Source organism: Tetrao urogallus (assembly GCF_951394365.1).
Source record: "Tetrao urogallus genome assembly, chromosome: 5".
Classification (NCBI taxonomy): domain Eukaryota; kingdom Metazoa; phylum Chordata; class Aves; order Galliformes; family Phasianidae; genus Tetrao; species Tetrao urogallus.
Genome location: NC_136818.1, coordinates 60444963 through 60460890, shown reverse-complemented (window position 1 = coordinate 60460890; position 15928 = coordinate 60444963). Strand labels below are relative to the sequence as shown.

The following is a 15928-nucleotide window of genomic DNA, read 5'->3' as shown; positions in this document are numbered from 1 at the left end:
AGAATATTTCAGCTATTCTTTGTTCTGTTTATGTTTTTCTCACACCAAAGTAAGACCTCTCCTCTCTTTGTTTAGACATGCATGAAGATTTTGCTTATGCGTGTGCTGTGTCAGAGGTATTGCAAGTTTCAGGGTTAGCGCTGAACATCACTGTGCTATGGCTGCTTTTGCTCCATGATGCCAGTGAAACACACATGATGTGATCCTGACAATTTTGCTTTAAGGACAAACTGCTCCTAAAGCCCTGTTGGTGGTTTTTGTGTTTTACAGCAATAACATTCGTGTTGTCTGCCATAGACCTTGGCTTTCTGGACGTTTCTCTGTCTCATTTAATCCCCCAGTATACAAATTGGCTTAGTGGGTAGTTTTAGCTAGTTCTGATTGTGATTTTTCTGCTGTTCTCATTGACAAGAACAGGATTTGTGTTGAGCAACTCATTCAATCTTATTGCAGCTTTTTCTTCCTTGGCTTGCTGCCATGTGAGAAGAGGTGTGCAGATGAACTGATGCTATAAAGGTGGTAGGCAAAGATGAATTTTAGCTAGGATGTGTATAAGACCACAAGCTAAAGCTCTACCATAGGCTGTCCAAAGAGACAGATGGGAGAACATAAGTGGGAACTTTGCCTGCTGTAATAACAGTGCCATTACTTCCAATTGGAGGTGAAGGTGATGAAGCCAAGGGCAAAGAGTTTGAATACATCTGATTCATTTCTGCAAAGTTTTAAAAAGGCACTGCCTCGTACTCTGCTGATGTTGTTTAGCAGGAGGGTTTTGATGGCAGGGGAAGATTGGGTAGAATGGTAAATATTTTGCTTTGAGTAGGAGGCTGCCTGCTTTTGATGCTTGTGACAAAATGTCTGCAGAAAGAAATACCTCACGTTTATATAAAAGATTCCTGAATTAAAGGAGAGGTTAGAATGTAGTTGTGGATGTCAGCTACCTCACTGCCCTCCCCGTGGCCCCATGCTGCTCTAGGCCTTGCAGGTTTCTATGTGATGGCCAGGAGCCCTGACGCCCCTCAGAGCTCCTGGCCACTGAGACCACCTCTCTGGAGCATGGGAAATGCTGATATATGGAGACTCATGCTGCACAGGAATGTTGGACGAGAACTTGCTGGCTAGTACCTATTGGTAAAAGGTGCCAAAATTTGCAAGGCATGATTTCATCAGCACCGGTAATGCTGGTCTGATCTGCAGGCTGTTCTGCTTGTCGGTCTGAAGGCTCCTGCTCTTTATCAAATGCTCTTGCCAGGGATGGTTGTTATCTCTCAACATTTAATGACAGTGATCTGTTACTCCTTATAGCCTTAAAGCTTCTCATGGTTTTGCGGAGAGCTTGAGAAGGGAGCATCGTCCCTGATGTGCCGTGGATGATACCTTGGTGTGCATATATTGCCTCAGAGGTGGTGGTTTGAGGGGTGTGTATGTATGCACCTGTAAATGGAACATGACAGTTCAGCAGCACTACTGAATTGGCTATAAACAACACGCAGGGCTTCATACTAGGCAGAAGGGAAACCAAACTGACATACAGCTGGTAGAAGCTGCTCAGCTCCTGGCTCACGTATATACCGTGTATGACATTAATTAGCAAAGGCATTTTGCCTGCACCTGCTCAGTTGTTTCTGATCTTCTGCAAGAGCAGCCAGCACCCAGCCTTACTCCTACACACCACTGAACAAATAGTGGGCTTAGCAGTGTTTGCCCTCCAGCCTTTCATAGAGTACAGACCCCCTAAGCAATTGCTTATTTCTAAGAAGGGAAGTGAAGGTTTGGCTTGGCCCATATGTAGCAAGCTACCTTGAAGGAGAAAATTCCTCTGGGGGCTCTGACATCTGTTTGGTTAGACCCCTCCTATGCCACTCCACCTAGGGGTATGGAAAGCAAGTGCAATTTCAAGGCAGATCCTTGGATAAGACTGTTTATAGGGAAACCTGAGTGGCAGTTCCTCATGCCTTGGCTGCCTCTGGAAATCTCCTCAATGGGGCTCTCTAATTCAGAGAGCAATAATTAATCCAGCCTCTGAGTGCTTGTGGACTGGGGCCAGATTAGCAGTTTGTGTAGGTGGGATTTTTTGTGAAGGACACTGACTGTTGTGTCTCTCCTTCCAAACCAGTTCATTGATTGTCAGCCAGAGTAGGCTGCTCTACTGGTAGAGCTTTCCTCATTTAATGTGAGGGATTAGGCATTCATCTCTTAATGGTTGATATTTAGCCCAAACTGGTAGTGATTGCAGACTGTGGTCAGCCCAGTAAATGTCCTTACACACTGAAATATTTCAATCCAAGTATATGAATGGAAAAAGCTGTGCTTGTGGTTTTTTTTGTTTGTTTGTTTTTTCTTTTTTTTTTTTTAAGGCTAAAGAGTCAGTCCTGCAAGTTTGAGGTGCAAAGTGAAAGCCATGGCAAGGGCACATGATTACTGCCTAGCCTGAAAGACTTTAGGATGCTTTTAGACACCTGTAATTTACAGATCATGAATGCTTTTCAAAGCAACAGATGTTGCACAGTGATTGAGTGTACAGAATCTCTACTGAGGTCTCTGGATCCAGAATGGTTACTGATGCCACGCTTAGAGGCATTACTGGAGCTCTCTGTAGCTTCACAGCATCAACTGTCAAGATGATTCCTTAGGATTTGGTAGTATTTCAAGACTGATGATAAAGGCTCTGGTAAATGTGTTTGTCTAATGAAAAGCTTACTTCTAGTTTTATTTTCCCCTTTTAATTGAGAATCTCTCCATTGTCCCCAGAACTCTTGCATTTGCTATTCAGCTTTTATTTTCTTAGCTTGCACTTAAATCACATGCTTGCAAGGAGAGGAAACAAGCACATTCAAAAGGAAAAAATAAATAGTTTCCATTTTTTTTTTTTCTTTCTGAAATGAATCAAATGCCTTATCCAAAGCCCATTGAATTCCATGTGAGCTCTTCCCCTGACTTCAATGGGCTTTGGTTCTGGCTTTTAGCTCCCATGAAAGGTCCTGAACTGTCTGTCCTGGGATGGCAGGGAGGCTTGGATAGACAATTGCCAGAGCTCTTCTCAGCCCTCGATACAGCCAGGTTGCTAAGGAGACTTGGCCTTTAGATGGGACCTGGAGCTCATTGCTTCCGGGGTTATTGTCTCCTTTCCCTGCCAGCACACTCCAGGAGCGGCAGTGTCACTTTTTCAGTCACAATAGGCTCTCTCTTGGTTCTGGCAGCAGCAAGCCCTGTCCTACATCTTTCTTCAGCTGGCATGCTCAGCGAGCAGCCTCTCTTCTGTGTTTTTTCATTCCTGCACCTCCAAGATGCCAAGACCAGTGGTAAGATCAGATCTTCTGGCCCCTGTTGACCGCCTCCATCTCTTGGCATCTTCATCTCATGTCCTTGCATCATGATGTTCCTGCCTCTCATCTCTTAGATTTCCCTCTCCGTTAGTTGCTGTGGGTCAGCAAAAATACTGGTGGAGATGAAGCCAAACATTGGAGACAGGTGACCTTCTGTAGGAACCACCTGCCCAAGGGCTTTAAACTGCTGAAAAGGCCAGTTCTCAGGAGCTCTTTGGGAAGCATGCAGGCTCCAGTAGTAGCTTCCAGGCTGGCTTCCCTGCATTGCTGGTGGCAGGATTTGCTCCTTGCCACCCATCTCCTGGTGTCCATTTGTGCCCATTTTTAGGAAACTTGGAATTTTCCAGCTGCCTTGCATTCTTTACAGTTTCCTGTCTTGGAGAAAGGCATTCTAAAGTTTTAACATTAACAGACTAAATGAGAGTTTCTTCTGAGCCATTGGGCAGCTCTCTTTGTCCGTTGTCTTTTCTGATAGCAAACTGTTTGCCGATAGATAAGCTATCAGAACTGTTCAAGCAATTTTGAGCAGAAATATTTAAGCCCTGGATGCTTTTATGGTGGTGTAGACTTCACTTAAATGCTTGTAGCCTTGAATTTGACATTCCTTACACGATCAGCCAGTTTCACTGCTGTCTGTAGATAATTGTCTCCCCAAATGGAGCCGTTCTTATTTTGAAGCAAAACTGCAAATTGGGGAAAACAAACTGGTGTCTTCTTTTTAAGCAATCTTTCTCTCTAGGTCATTTCCAGCCCAAGCCATTCTATGAGTATATGAAAGATAACCTACAGAGATCTATACACAGTGATTTAGTTTGGCTTGCTTTCAGATCAACATACAAAAAGTATTCTTCATTTTTAAACTTCCATTGTGTTTTAGTATAACCAGAAAAGTCTACTCAAGCAAGCAGGGCGTATCCATGAAAAAACTTGTAGATCTATATGTAGTTGACTAAGTAACTAATATTTATGGTAGCAGAACTTGTATCTACTACTTTTTATGGTCTTCATAATGTAGTGTTTAGTGTGCTTGAAGACAGCTAATCTTTGGGGGCAATCTTCTGTACTATAGCATAAGCTGTTTTTGAAAGGTTGTGTTAGCAGTGAGAATGGAACACTAAATTTTAAGTAGCCAGATGGCAAAGATTTATTTCTTGAGGTTCAATTCAACAACAATGAACGAAGGGCCATATTGAGACCAGTAGGGTATCAGACTTGCAAGCTTGATTGCCAGCTTATTCAATATGAAAATGTTGTTTGAGTGAAATAACTAGGGGTATACAGAGTCACTATAGTTTAGCGATGGTCCTAACTGTAATTAGTACATTATGTAACATCACATTCAGCAGCTTGTAAGATATTTGAGAAAGCATCTTTAACTCTTATACTAGTATTTAATAAAAAGGAAAATACGATATTCCATATAGTAGTAGCATAGCCAGTTGTTTGAGTGGTGATAACTGCTTACAAATGTAAGGCTTGTATTTTAAATGTGGAAAAGTGATGTGAGATTTATGAATGCGGTTTGTGACAGTACCTAAGCAAAATCCCTACATGTATGCAGTTTGGTGAGAAATAGCAAAGACAGGATAACATCCTGGGGTGACAGTTTCCAAGCAATGATACTGTACAGAATTTAGTCATTAGTGGAAATTCCGTCTGCATTTTGTTACTTTCCCCAGCACACGTATCATTTCTTATGGCCCACGGATTCCAGGATTGACATGAAAGCCCTCTGCAGGAGCATTGTGATATTTATGGTCCTCTGTGTTTCTTGTGCGCAGACAGGAGCACTCCCTTCTACTGAGGCAGGGGAGCTGAATGAACACTAGACATGGCTCTGCATGTTGGAGGGTAACTGAAGTTTCTTTTTCAGCACACATACCCTCAGAGCAGAAATTTCACAAACGTTTTCCCTATACATACGCATACCCTCTTTAATTGTTTAAGGAATTTGGGATAAGAATGTAAGAACTTTGCTTTTGCTTCTCTGCTTGGCCTTTTCTATTTTGGTAGAGGAGACGTTTGACAGTCATTGATAAAAGATTAAATCACTGATGGCTATCAGGATAAACTAAACACATTTCGTGTGTTGGTGCTGCCATAGTGGGAACTTTTCCAAGATGTTTCAGGCCTCGTTCTCTGGTTTGCTTAAGGGCAGCGAGTAAGGTCACAAAGGAAATCAAACCCTGATGTGGAGAAATGAAACATGAGGCCTACTGACTTCTAAAAAACATTTTAAATAACATTCTCTAAGGTTTCATTTTATACCGAAGGCAGCTGTAATAAGTTTTGGAAGATGGTGTAAGGTTTCTATTAAAGAGAGATCTTGCTTGCTGTTTTTGTACCCAAATGAAGGGGTGAGGGAGATGGAATTAGAGCTTATTTAGGATAAGGTGAGAAACTTCAAAAGTTTTCTCTAGAACGGGTAGAATAGTAATTTGTACAATCTACTGTAATTCACAAGTAAAAACACAAAGTTAAACCGTTCCTAGGTCTTTTGAAAACGACATACATAGCCATGGAATAATTTAATAACTGCAATACAAATGCGCTTTTGCCACAAGTCAAATAAGAGTGCTGCTTTGTAGTGTGCTGCCAGCATAGCCTCAGTGAATAAATTCCCAGTAGATGTTTGCCGCATGCCAAATATATTGGACGGTATGAAAGATCCCATTGTTCCATGGGCATCATTATTTGCTGTTACACTCGCAATGTTTGCTTGTGAAACAGTTTATTGGAAACTAGTGTGTTTAAGAAGGAGCACTTGATTTGAAATTCAGTTGATTTGGCTCTTAACGCCAAAGCTTTCGCAGCGCACAGCCTCTAAAAATAAATATTTAGATTTGCTCCTTTTTTGCTGATCTTCGGAAAAAAAATTCCTGGAGCACTGAATCTCAGACACTGATGAGCAATGGGCTCTTCACTTCTGATTCATAGACTGAACCTGTGTATGGGTCAGTATTAACTTTATACTCATGAAAAGATATGCGTAGAGTTAAGCTTTCATATAGGCTGCCCAGGGACGTGGTGGAGTCACCAACCCTGGAGGTTGTGTACAGGGACATGGTTTAGTGAGAACTGTTGGTGATGGGCAGATGGTTGAATTGGATGGTCTTGTAGGTTCCTTCCAACCTTGGTGATTCTGTGATTCTGTGATGAGGAAATGAGTTCCCACTTACAGATGGATTAAGAGCTGCAGTTGGCTGAAGGGTTGCTGTGTCCAGGCTCATGCCCAGATCATCACCAGGGAGATTTGAGCAGCATTCAGGTTGGGCTTGGTGGCAGTGGTGGGAAATTGCCTCACCTCGTAACTAAGGAGAAGGCTCCCATCGATGCTTTGCTAAGAAACATCCACAAATCCAGGCTTGGAACGCTGGCTGCAATGCCTCTCTGGATGCCCAGATGAAGAATGTATTCAGTGATGCCAGCTCAATGAACAGCATTTATGAAATGCTTAGGCTAGCAAATAAATGATAAACTACATTGGCTCACATTAGGTATATTATTTTTATTTATTTATTTATTCTAAATAGCTCGGTATTGGTTTGAGTCCTGCTCTGGATACCAAATTGGTATTTCTGCTTCTCAATCTGAGTAGAGTGTTGCTGTAGTATTGATCAGAGTGTTCTAAAAACTGAAGCTGTCTGGGATGTGTCGTGTATGGTGCATTCTGGTGCTGAGAGTTTTGCTGCTGCATTTGGGAAATATCTTTTGGTTTACTGTAATACCTTATTGGTTCAGTTAAAAAAAAAACAAACCTGATCGTTTGCCCCAAATTGGTGGAGGTTTAGTCCAGTTACAGTGTTTCGAAACTCAGAGGTACTTCGTCAGAGTAACTCTTGAAAAAGAAGATATTTTCCTTGCTTGTCTGCGCTACAAAAAATGCACAAAGCTTTTAGTCAAGGCTTGTCCCCTCCCCCCAAATAACTATTCTTTACATTACAAGTGTAGTGCTCAAGTCATCTCCTTTGAACTGTAGTTTTCGTTATACGTTTTGGCTGCAGTGTTATTTCGGAGGAGTCAGCCAACAGGCTTACAGGGCTTTTTGGCTCGAGTTCACTTACAGTTTTCTTGGCAGCGCTGCTTATTTATGCATCTTTATTTCTCTCTCTTTCTCTTGCTCCTCACCCTCCCCACTGGAACAGAGCGATCACCGCACCGGCCCATCCTCCAAGCCGGCCTTCCAGCAAATGCCTCAGCTGTAGTCGGAGGCGATGTCGAGTTTGTCTGCAAAGTCTACAGTGATGCTCAACCCCACATTCAGTGGATAAAACACGTAGAGAAGAATGGCAGTAAATACGGACCAGATGGACTGCCTTACCTTCAGGTTTTAAAGGTGAGGCATTGCAGATGCTGCTACTGCTGGTGACAGCTTCTTTAAAAAATGTATTTGATGTAAATCCAAGGATTTTGAGATCGGAACTTCTTTTGAAATTGGAAGTGTTTGTTACAAATGAAAAGTTAGATAAACCTTTGGTAGCCTGAATGCTAATTATGCAGCTTATAGATGCTTTTGATTTCTTTTTTTTTTTTTTTAAACTTCCTTGAAGTCCTTTATCTCTAAACATTTCAGGCACGGCTCGTTCAGAAAAGAACGAAAACCCTCTTAAATAACTTCACTGATGTTCCCTCACCCTGTTTGTTTCAAAGACTGTTTAGACACATGACACCTGTTGCCAAAAGTTTGTCGGAGGGTTGGGTTTTCTGGATGCTGAGCCTGTGAGGATGTCCATTTGTCCCCAGTGTGATGTGGCATATCGGTGGCACCGGGTTGTTCTGCACCGTGGAGTTTTCCAAGCTGGTTGGCGATGCTTCGGATTAAAAAAAAAACCAAGCAAACAAAACTCAGACCCTAAATGTTTTGCCCATGATGCTTGCATGAAGTGGAAATCGTATTCGTGTGAGGTGTTGGTGGTGGGACCTTAGACAGATTTGTGTCCTTTTTGGACAGCAGTTACATTGTTCTCCTGTGTTATTGGTCTATTCTAGCATTCGGGGATAAATAGTTCCAATGCTGAAGTGCTGACACTGTACAATGTGACAGAGGCGGACGCTGGAGAATATATTTGTAAGGTCTCCAATTATATAGGGGAGGCCAACCAGTCTGCCTGGCTCTCTGTTCTGCCGAGTTTACAAGGTAACAATGTTTTTTAAAGAAAGCTGGATGTAGAAGCTGGAAAAAAAAAAATAATGGTGCTTTGGGAGACTGCAGGCAGCTTGTAGGATAACTCCTTGGCCTTGTGGTATATTTGTAATCCTCCTTTGGTGTTGCAACTGGTATTACACCAGCAGCCATGGAAAAATTCCCACAATATTCTGTGTGCTATACTCAGTGGTTTCTGACGTTGGTCTTTATTCTCTCTTGTGTCTGGTGTCTGTGTGTTCATTTATGTTCAGTTTTGTTGTTAATCCTGTGTACTTTGCAGTTCTCATCTAAGGTACTTGATGGATGATGTAATTACAGTCTATCACATGCACACACATACACATGTGTGCATGCACTTATGAAATGTTCACATAAGTGCCCATTGAAGCACTTATGGCCTCCATTCATCCATTCCTGGTGGGGTAATAACCCATCATGAGCAATAAAGATTGGCAACAGTGTGACTGCAACTCACAACTAAATTTACTCAGAAATGGTCTTGTAAAAATACTTTTATTCTATCATCACATACTTCAAAGTAATGTTTTTGGGTGGAATAAAGATAAACAACAACCGTCTCTATTTAAAATGATTTCTCTAAATCTCAAGAACAGAAGATTTGGCATGGATTCTTGATGTACTCATCTTGGGACATCTAGAGAGTTCCATGTCTAAGAGTCTCTGGGTTTTGAATTCTGTCTACTTGTAAAAGATTGGAGAAGCACTGAATCCCTGATAGGTTTGGTGCGTAATGACCTAACAGTGCTTCTTGATTTAACTTCACTGCAGCAGATGATGCAGGGACCATCGGCTGCATGAGACTTCTGCCAAGTGGTGTCATTTGGAGCAGAATTTACCCTCTTGACTTTTCAATAAATATATACATATATATTTGTAAACTAATTCTTCTGATGCGGGTAACTACATATAAAGGATACCACATTCTGTGTCTGTTTTCTCTTTGCTTTTCTTTCAACACTCCTTTATTGAAAACAAGGGAGAAGTAAAAAAAAACCAAAACATTTGTGGGTTAATTTTTCCATGTCATATGATTGCATGCATGTCTAGGTGGTGAGTTTTGGTCTGGTGAAGGGTGTTGATTACTTTCTGAGGTGAGCTGGGACCTGTTGGTAAACGCCTTTTGGAAGAGGGATTGTGGATGGGGAAGGAGCTTTGCATCTCTCTACCTCTGCCTTTCCGAAGCGCAAAGCCCTGTGGCTCCATCTCCCTATCCACAAGAGTTCTCTCAGTGTCTAGCTTTTTCTCTTGCTTCCCTCTTTTTTTTTTTCTAGGCTGCCGGTGTTAACACTACGGACAAAGAAATTGAGGTTCTCTATATACGGAATGTAACTTTTGAGGATGCTGGGGAGTATACATGCTTGGCGGGTAATTCTATTGGGATATCCTTTCACACTGCATGGTTGACAGTTCTGCCAGGTATACACTGCTTTCTTTCAGTGGTTTTTCCTCTTTTTTTTTCCCCCTTGTTGAGTGCTGCAGAATTAGCACAGCTTCTGTCTCAGAAAATGACTTTGGGCTTCCTCAACATTTTTATGGTGATTATACAATGATTGTATGTACAGTCACACTTGTCGCAAGCCAGTGGATTGTCTTGTGACACATTCTAGTCTGCAAGTCCAAATCCCTTTAAAAAAAAAAACAAACCAAAATCCAGACAACTTCTATTGCACTTAAATTATGTTTACATCTGTTAGAAGTTCATCAGAAATGTTGAGGAACTGCATTTCTTTCTCACTTCAGTGGGATAACTGAAAATCAGCACATAAATCATTGTAAACTTCAAGAGAAGGAAATTCAAAGTTATCCTAAGAAACTTGGGGACTGATTTGGCCATAATCATCTAATGGTTCATCTGAATACACAAGCTATTCAGGATGCTTAATTCACTGTTACTTATCATCCAAACCTTTTATGAAAATTCTGATTTTGATGCCCATGGATTGTGTACAGAAGCAGTGCCCTTCATCTCTTGGGAATCAGCTCCATGCATCTTTGAACATCGCATGCTCTAAGAAAACGAGTAGTCATTTGCTTTTACTGCAAAGCATGTCTTGCTGTTCTGGGGTTGATGATGTTTCTGTTCTGAAAAGAAACAAACATCAACGTGCTTTATTGCCTGAAAATTGTTATCAGCTGTTAGAAGATGTAACCATAGTTGGTTTTGACGTTAGTCAAATGTTCTTGTTTATAGCTGTTGGCAGCTGCCTTAGGAGTTCCTTTGAAAAAATGTGAACCACCTGAGGTTTGCTGGGTCATCTTGTGCTTACCATTTATTAATTGTTAATCCTGAGTAAGAGGTACAAAGCCTGCATGTACATAATGCTGAGATTCATGGTACACGAGTGAAATTTTCTGCAGATATTAACCGTTATAAAAATGTACTGAATGGCGCAATGTTATTACATGTCATTCTGACACGAACACCAAGCCTGCGTGGTCTGCCACCAAGCAGACAGGCAGTGCCTGTGTAAATCTTGCTTCTGCTAGCAGTGTTTGCATTTTGCAAGTGCTTGAACAGCGTATTTTAAGCAATTTTCTTGAATGAAATATTTTGTTGGCCTAGAACAAGGCACAAGAAAATTTTGGCTTGAACGTGCATTGCTTGTGGAGTGACTGCTGATTGCTGTGGAATGCTGCCTGCCTGGGGGATGAACCCCAGATAAGGGATTAGGGACTGTGTTTGTACATATAAGTATCCTGAAGATGGTTTCAAAGTTGTTTGTCAGGGTAACATCTAGGTAGAACCCCTCCCTCTGCAACCAATCTCATAGACTAGCAACCACATTCCTTAAATATGCAGCTTTAGTGTGGCTGACAAAGGAGGACTCACAAAGGCATATTGCTAGCAGTTCAATTGAATTTAAAAGTATGGTGAGGGACCAATTTATCCTTCTGTATTATAAGAGCCCAGTGAGAATTTTGGATAAACAAGCAATGCAGACTCAAGCTCCAACTTCTATTTGCACATTGTGATAAAATACTTTTAGACTAGCAAATTCTTTTCTTTTTTGTGTCTTTAAATATGCCCTTATGTGGTTAAAAAGAAGTACAGTGCTTTTGAAGGTTGACTTGAGCAATACAAGGAACACGTACCTAGTTTGAGCACTCAATTCCTTCTGCTCCCCTAAAATAATAGGGGATAATTTGATATTTTGGTGAATGTGTCTCCTCAGAGGCAGACACAAGTGTATGCCTATATAGGTCTATTTACGAGCACACACACTGTGGCTGAGATGTTAAAATGGTGATTTTTAGAGAGGAGCAGCCCTCAGATTTCAAGATGGCCTAACTATCCACAGCGATCTATATGTCGCAAAGTCACTGCTAGAACTGCTGATGTTTGAACTGTTTCATGTTGTTCCATGTGCTGAGCTGTGCTTGTACTGTGTGCTAACTCTGCGGCATGATTATTCCCTCCCGAAATCCTGCAATCCAGCTCCTGAAAAGGAAAAGGAATATCCAACATCTCCAGACTACCTGGAAATAGCAATTTACTGCATAGGGGTCTTCCTGATTGCCTGCATGGTGCTGACGGTCATCCTGTGCCGCATGAAGAACACCACCAAGAAGCCTGACTTCAGCAGCCAGCCCGCTGTCCACAAGCTGACAAAGCGAATCCCTCTGCGCAGACAGGTAACAGAAAGTAGATAAAGAGTTTGAAGAACTTTTATCAATACCCAAAGCCAGCACATCCTTTAGTAGGAACGTTGGAAGGAGGAATAAGGGCGTGTGAAAGGAAACTGTAACTGGGTCGGGTTTGGCACCAAGGAGACTGGCATGGGAAGAAAGTGCATCTTGCTGCAGCAATCTCAAAGGCAAGAAAGTCAGGGATGTTGGAGCTCAAATGTGAAAGATGGAGTATATTCTGTATTAGCAGTCCTATAGATGGAAAAAAAATGTATTGCAAGTAATTTGGGGCCTGACCCCACAGCTTGTTGAAGTCAATGGAAAACTTTTTGCTGACTTTGGAACAGAATCCTGTTTAATTGTGTATTTATGATGTTTCTAAGGTGACTTCTATTGTAGTAACCAGGTATCAGATACAGAGAGGTATTTTTCAGGAAGAGGAGGAAATTTCATAGCCAAGCACCCAGGGAACACCTCAAAATGGAAAATCTGCAATGAAGTAAAAACAGGGGCAATATTAAATCAGATCTCAGGCAGCTGATTAAGCTGCTGGTGTTTCTGAGTGAGAAACAAAAGCGAAAGTCAGATGTGAAATGCACACAACAGAATTGCACGAAGCATAATTTGCAATTGCTTGTTGCTGGCGGTGAGCATTGCTGGAGAGGGCAACACTGTGAGCAGCAACCCAGCTGAGCAGGTAACATGCCTTTGGCTTTGTCGTAGGCCATCACCTGCCTGAACAGCCTCTATTCTACAAAGTATGGCCTCCTAAAGACTTTGGATCCAGGTCTGGCCAGGGCAGTGTGGATCTGAGGGTTTAGTTCAGGTCCATCTGCAACCTCATGGGTTGGGTTGAATTTCTGCATGTGGTTCTTGCAGCCAACCTGGGATGTTTTCACTATCATAGCAATATCCCTTCCCTCTTCACTGTAGGTGTTTGATAGTTTGGATGCACACGTGGGGGATCTTGGTCTTGGGATTTCAAATGCATGGCTAGAAATATGGCAGCGAAATCCCTATGTTAAAGTGTTGAAGATTGTCCCTTATGTTGCAGTGTCTAACAAAGTCTTGGTGTGAGGGACGTGACTGTTATCCAATCTGAAAAACAGTTGGTTTGTTTTATAAGCAAAAATGATCATTCTTATTTTCTCTGGCTGGCTTTGCCACTTAAAAAAAAAAAAAAAAAAAAAAAAAAGTTTTAGTCATTTGCTTGAAAATCACCAGAGAAGAGAGGTACATTGGCCTGTGAGTATATCCCAAGGAGAGATGAGAAGCTTCAATTTATGCTCAATTTATGCCTCTGTAGCTAAAACTCAGTGTAGTTTTGTGGATAATGAGGGCTTCTCAGAAGCTGTACACTTAACTAGGCAGAGAATGATAAATATCAGCTGCTTAGAGAAAAGACATTTATTAGACTTCTGCTTGAATATAAGAGTATCATAATAACCCAGAGATGAATGGATGGCATAAAAACTGCTCGAGGTTTGGTGTGAGCTCAGTTGTGTCAGTTGCAAATGGTTCCTCGATGGGAGAGTGTTATTTCACTGTGTGTGACACCGGTGCCAATCACTGCCCTCAGCTTTGCTGTTTATCATTAAATGATGCAATGTGGAACTTCTCCAAAGCTATTGTTCTCACAGAGGACAACATCCTTGTCATAAAACATGCTTGTCAAGTCTGTCATTTCACTTGCTTTTCCTCAGCCATAGCAAAAAATGGCATTTTGCTTTTAAAAGTGGGAGAATATATTTGAAGAACAGTACGTTTGAAAGTGGGAACCCCTAAGCAAACCCTCTGCAGAAATTCCTGTGCTCTCAATTCTCCGGATTACTCCCTCACTAAGAGGAGCTTCTCATTCAAGGGCTCTCTCCAAGCACGTCTTCCCAGAGGAAAAGAGCTACTGTAAATGTTGAGAAGAAATCTGCATCTTTGTTCTGATGATTTCACTGATCAGCTCACTAATTGTAGCAGGTTAAGAGAGCAGGATAAGGCGAGCAGTCCCTGGTGGCTTGCTTGTCTGCCGTGAATATTCCTCAGACATGGGTGCAGCAGGCTTTCCTTTGCCTGTGTGCTGTGCTCTGCAGGAGAGGGACAGAGGAATGGCCAAAAAGCTGAGACGATAAGTGTGAGTGAGCAGGGGGAAGTGCTTGTGACAGGTAGGTGGTGTGAGCGCAGCAGAGAGCCTGGCCACTGGATGATTTGGTGGGATTCCAGGGAAATGAGGCCATGGTTTGGGGAATTCATGATATTGTCTTGGAAGCTCTCTGCTGTGAGGTCAGGCTCCCCAAGGATGTGGGTATGAAAAGAATACTGGTTCAAAAGGAGGCATTTGCTTGGCTGTGATGCCATCTCGTTTAGGAGTCTTGCTTGCTAACATGTGGTTTGATTTGCAGGCCTGGATTCTCATACATTGGCTATTTAGTCTGAGCTACTATGGGATTTTATCACTTCTTACATGCAGGCATTCTTTTCCTGCCAAAACACGATTCTCTTCACATTCATAGGAAGGATCATGATGAAGTTGGGAATTATCAGTTCCCTCCCCCTGCAGTCCTACCCCTCACTCAGCTCTGGTTCTTGCTTTTCAAGACAGAAACTGCTCACAGGGAAACGTAGCAAGCAGTTGCAGAGAGCTGCAGCACTCCACTGGTATTGGCCGTGTTTGCTTGGGAGTGCCAGCTCACCAGGCAGTGGGAAGAAGCACTGCAGGACTGAGCTCACACACCAATCTGCAGCAGAGGCTGCAGCTGATAGATTCCCTGAACTGATGGGCAAAGTGCAGGCATTGGTAGGAGGTGCAGTTATTTTGTAAAGCTTTTAGACCTCTCAGTTGTGTGCTTGTGTGTGTGCGTGCCTTAGGAGGAAGAACGATTTTTTTTTTACTGTATCTTAATTACGTTGATGTTAATTTACACGTACAGAGGTTGGTGGTTCTAATCCTGTATAAAGGTATGGTGCATACATTTGTGATGAGCAAAGGCTGATCGAGAGCAAGACTTCAGCTCACCAGGCAAAATGGCTGTGTTCAAAATGATGTTGGCAGCTGGAGCCAAAGAGAAATCTGGATCAAGTAAAGTAACACAGTATTGCATGTAAGATTGAGCTGTGGAAGTTTAATTCACTTCATGGAATGGACTCCGAAATGCAAAGATAGATACATAACTTGTAGTAAGATACGTTCCAAGGAATTTACTGCCTTACATTCTTTAGTTTCTTGCTTTATCCTTCGGTTTCTCTATATGGAAACTATTGCCTACTTGTATCCTTTGTTAGTTTGTTGCTGTGCGTTTTGAAATCTGTTCCTGAAGGAGTTGTGCCATGCCTGTGCTTACCTTAGGAATCCTCAGGCTCCTGTAGCAAATTTACCTTATTTTGCTAGATCCAGGCACTCAGATGGACTAGTTTTAACTGCACTACTTACCAATTATATACGTGTATGCAGATGGCTTCAAATTAATTTCTACAGCAGAGCCTTCAAAAAAGACTGACGATTATAGGAAGTCTCTGCATGGCTGCTAAAATCTCACAGTGTGAGTGCCAGAGCTGACAGATACAGGCTTCAGGATATAGCATAAATCATCAGTGGAGGAAAATACCCTTCATAATCAATTACAGACAATTACACACTGCTCTGCAGCTGATTTTTCCACATAGCATCTGAAGATTCATTTAAGTTTTAAATGCTGCTCTGCTTAAAAATGCTTGTGAAGTATTTATCTCAAAGCTGATTAAATGCAGCATGTTGGCTGAGAGACAAATATTTAGTTAAAATGGGGATATAATGATGCTAAGTACAAGGTTTGGAGAC

General features: G+C 41.9%; 1 protein-coding gene across 6 annotated transcripts in view; it reads left to right on the top strand.

Moving 5' to 3' along the window:
* FGFR2 (fibroblast growth factor receptor 2) overlaps positions 1-15928 on the top strand; it is a gene marked incomplete at both ends in the record, with an annotated part of 71127 nt that overhangs the window by 35538 nt on the left and 19661 nt on the right. For 3 of the 6 annotated variants that reach the window (XM_079536340.1, XM_079536343.1, XM_079536341.1), the window contains 3 exons: positions 7472-7662; positions 9765-9909; positions 11930-12126. In XM_079536340.1, the coding sequence (XP_079392466.1) occupies positions 7472-7662; positions 9765-9909; positions 11930-12126 (533 nt within the window). Of the gene's footprint in view, positions 1-7471; positions 7663-8315; positions 8464-9764; positions 9910-11929; positions 12127-15928 lie in introns of all 6 variants that reach the window. The other 3 variants (XM_079536339.1, XM_079536342.1, XM_079536344.1) reach the window with 3 other exon arrangements.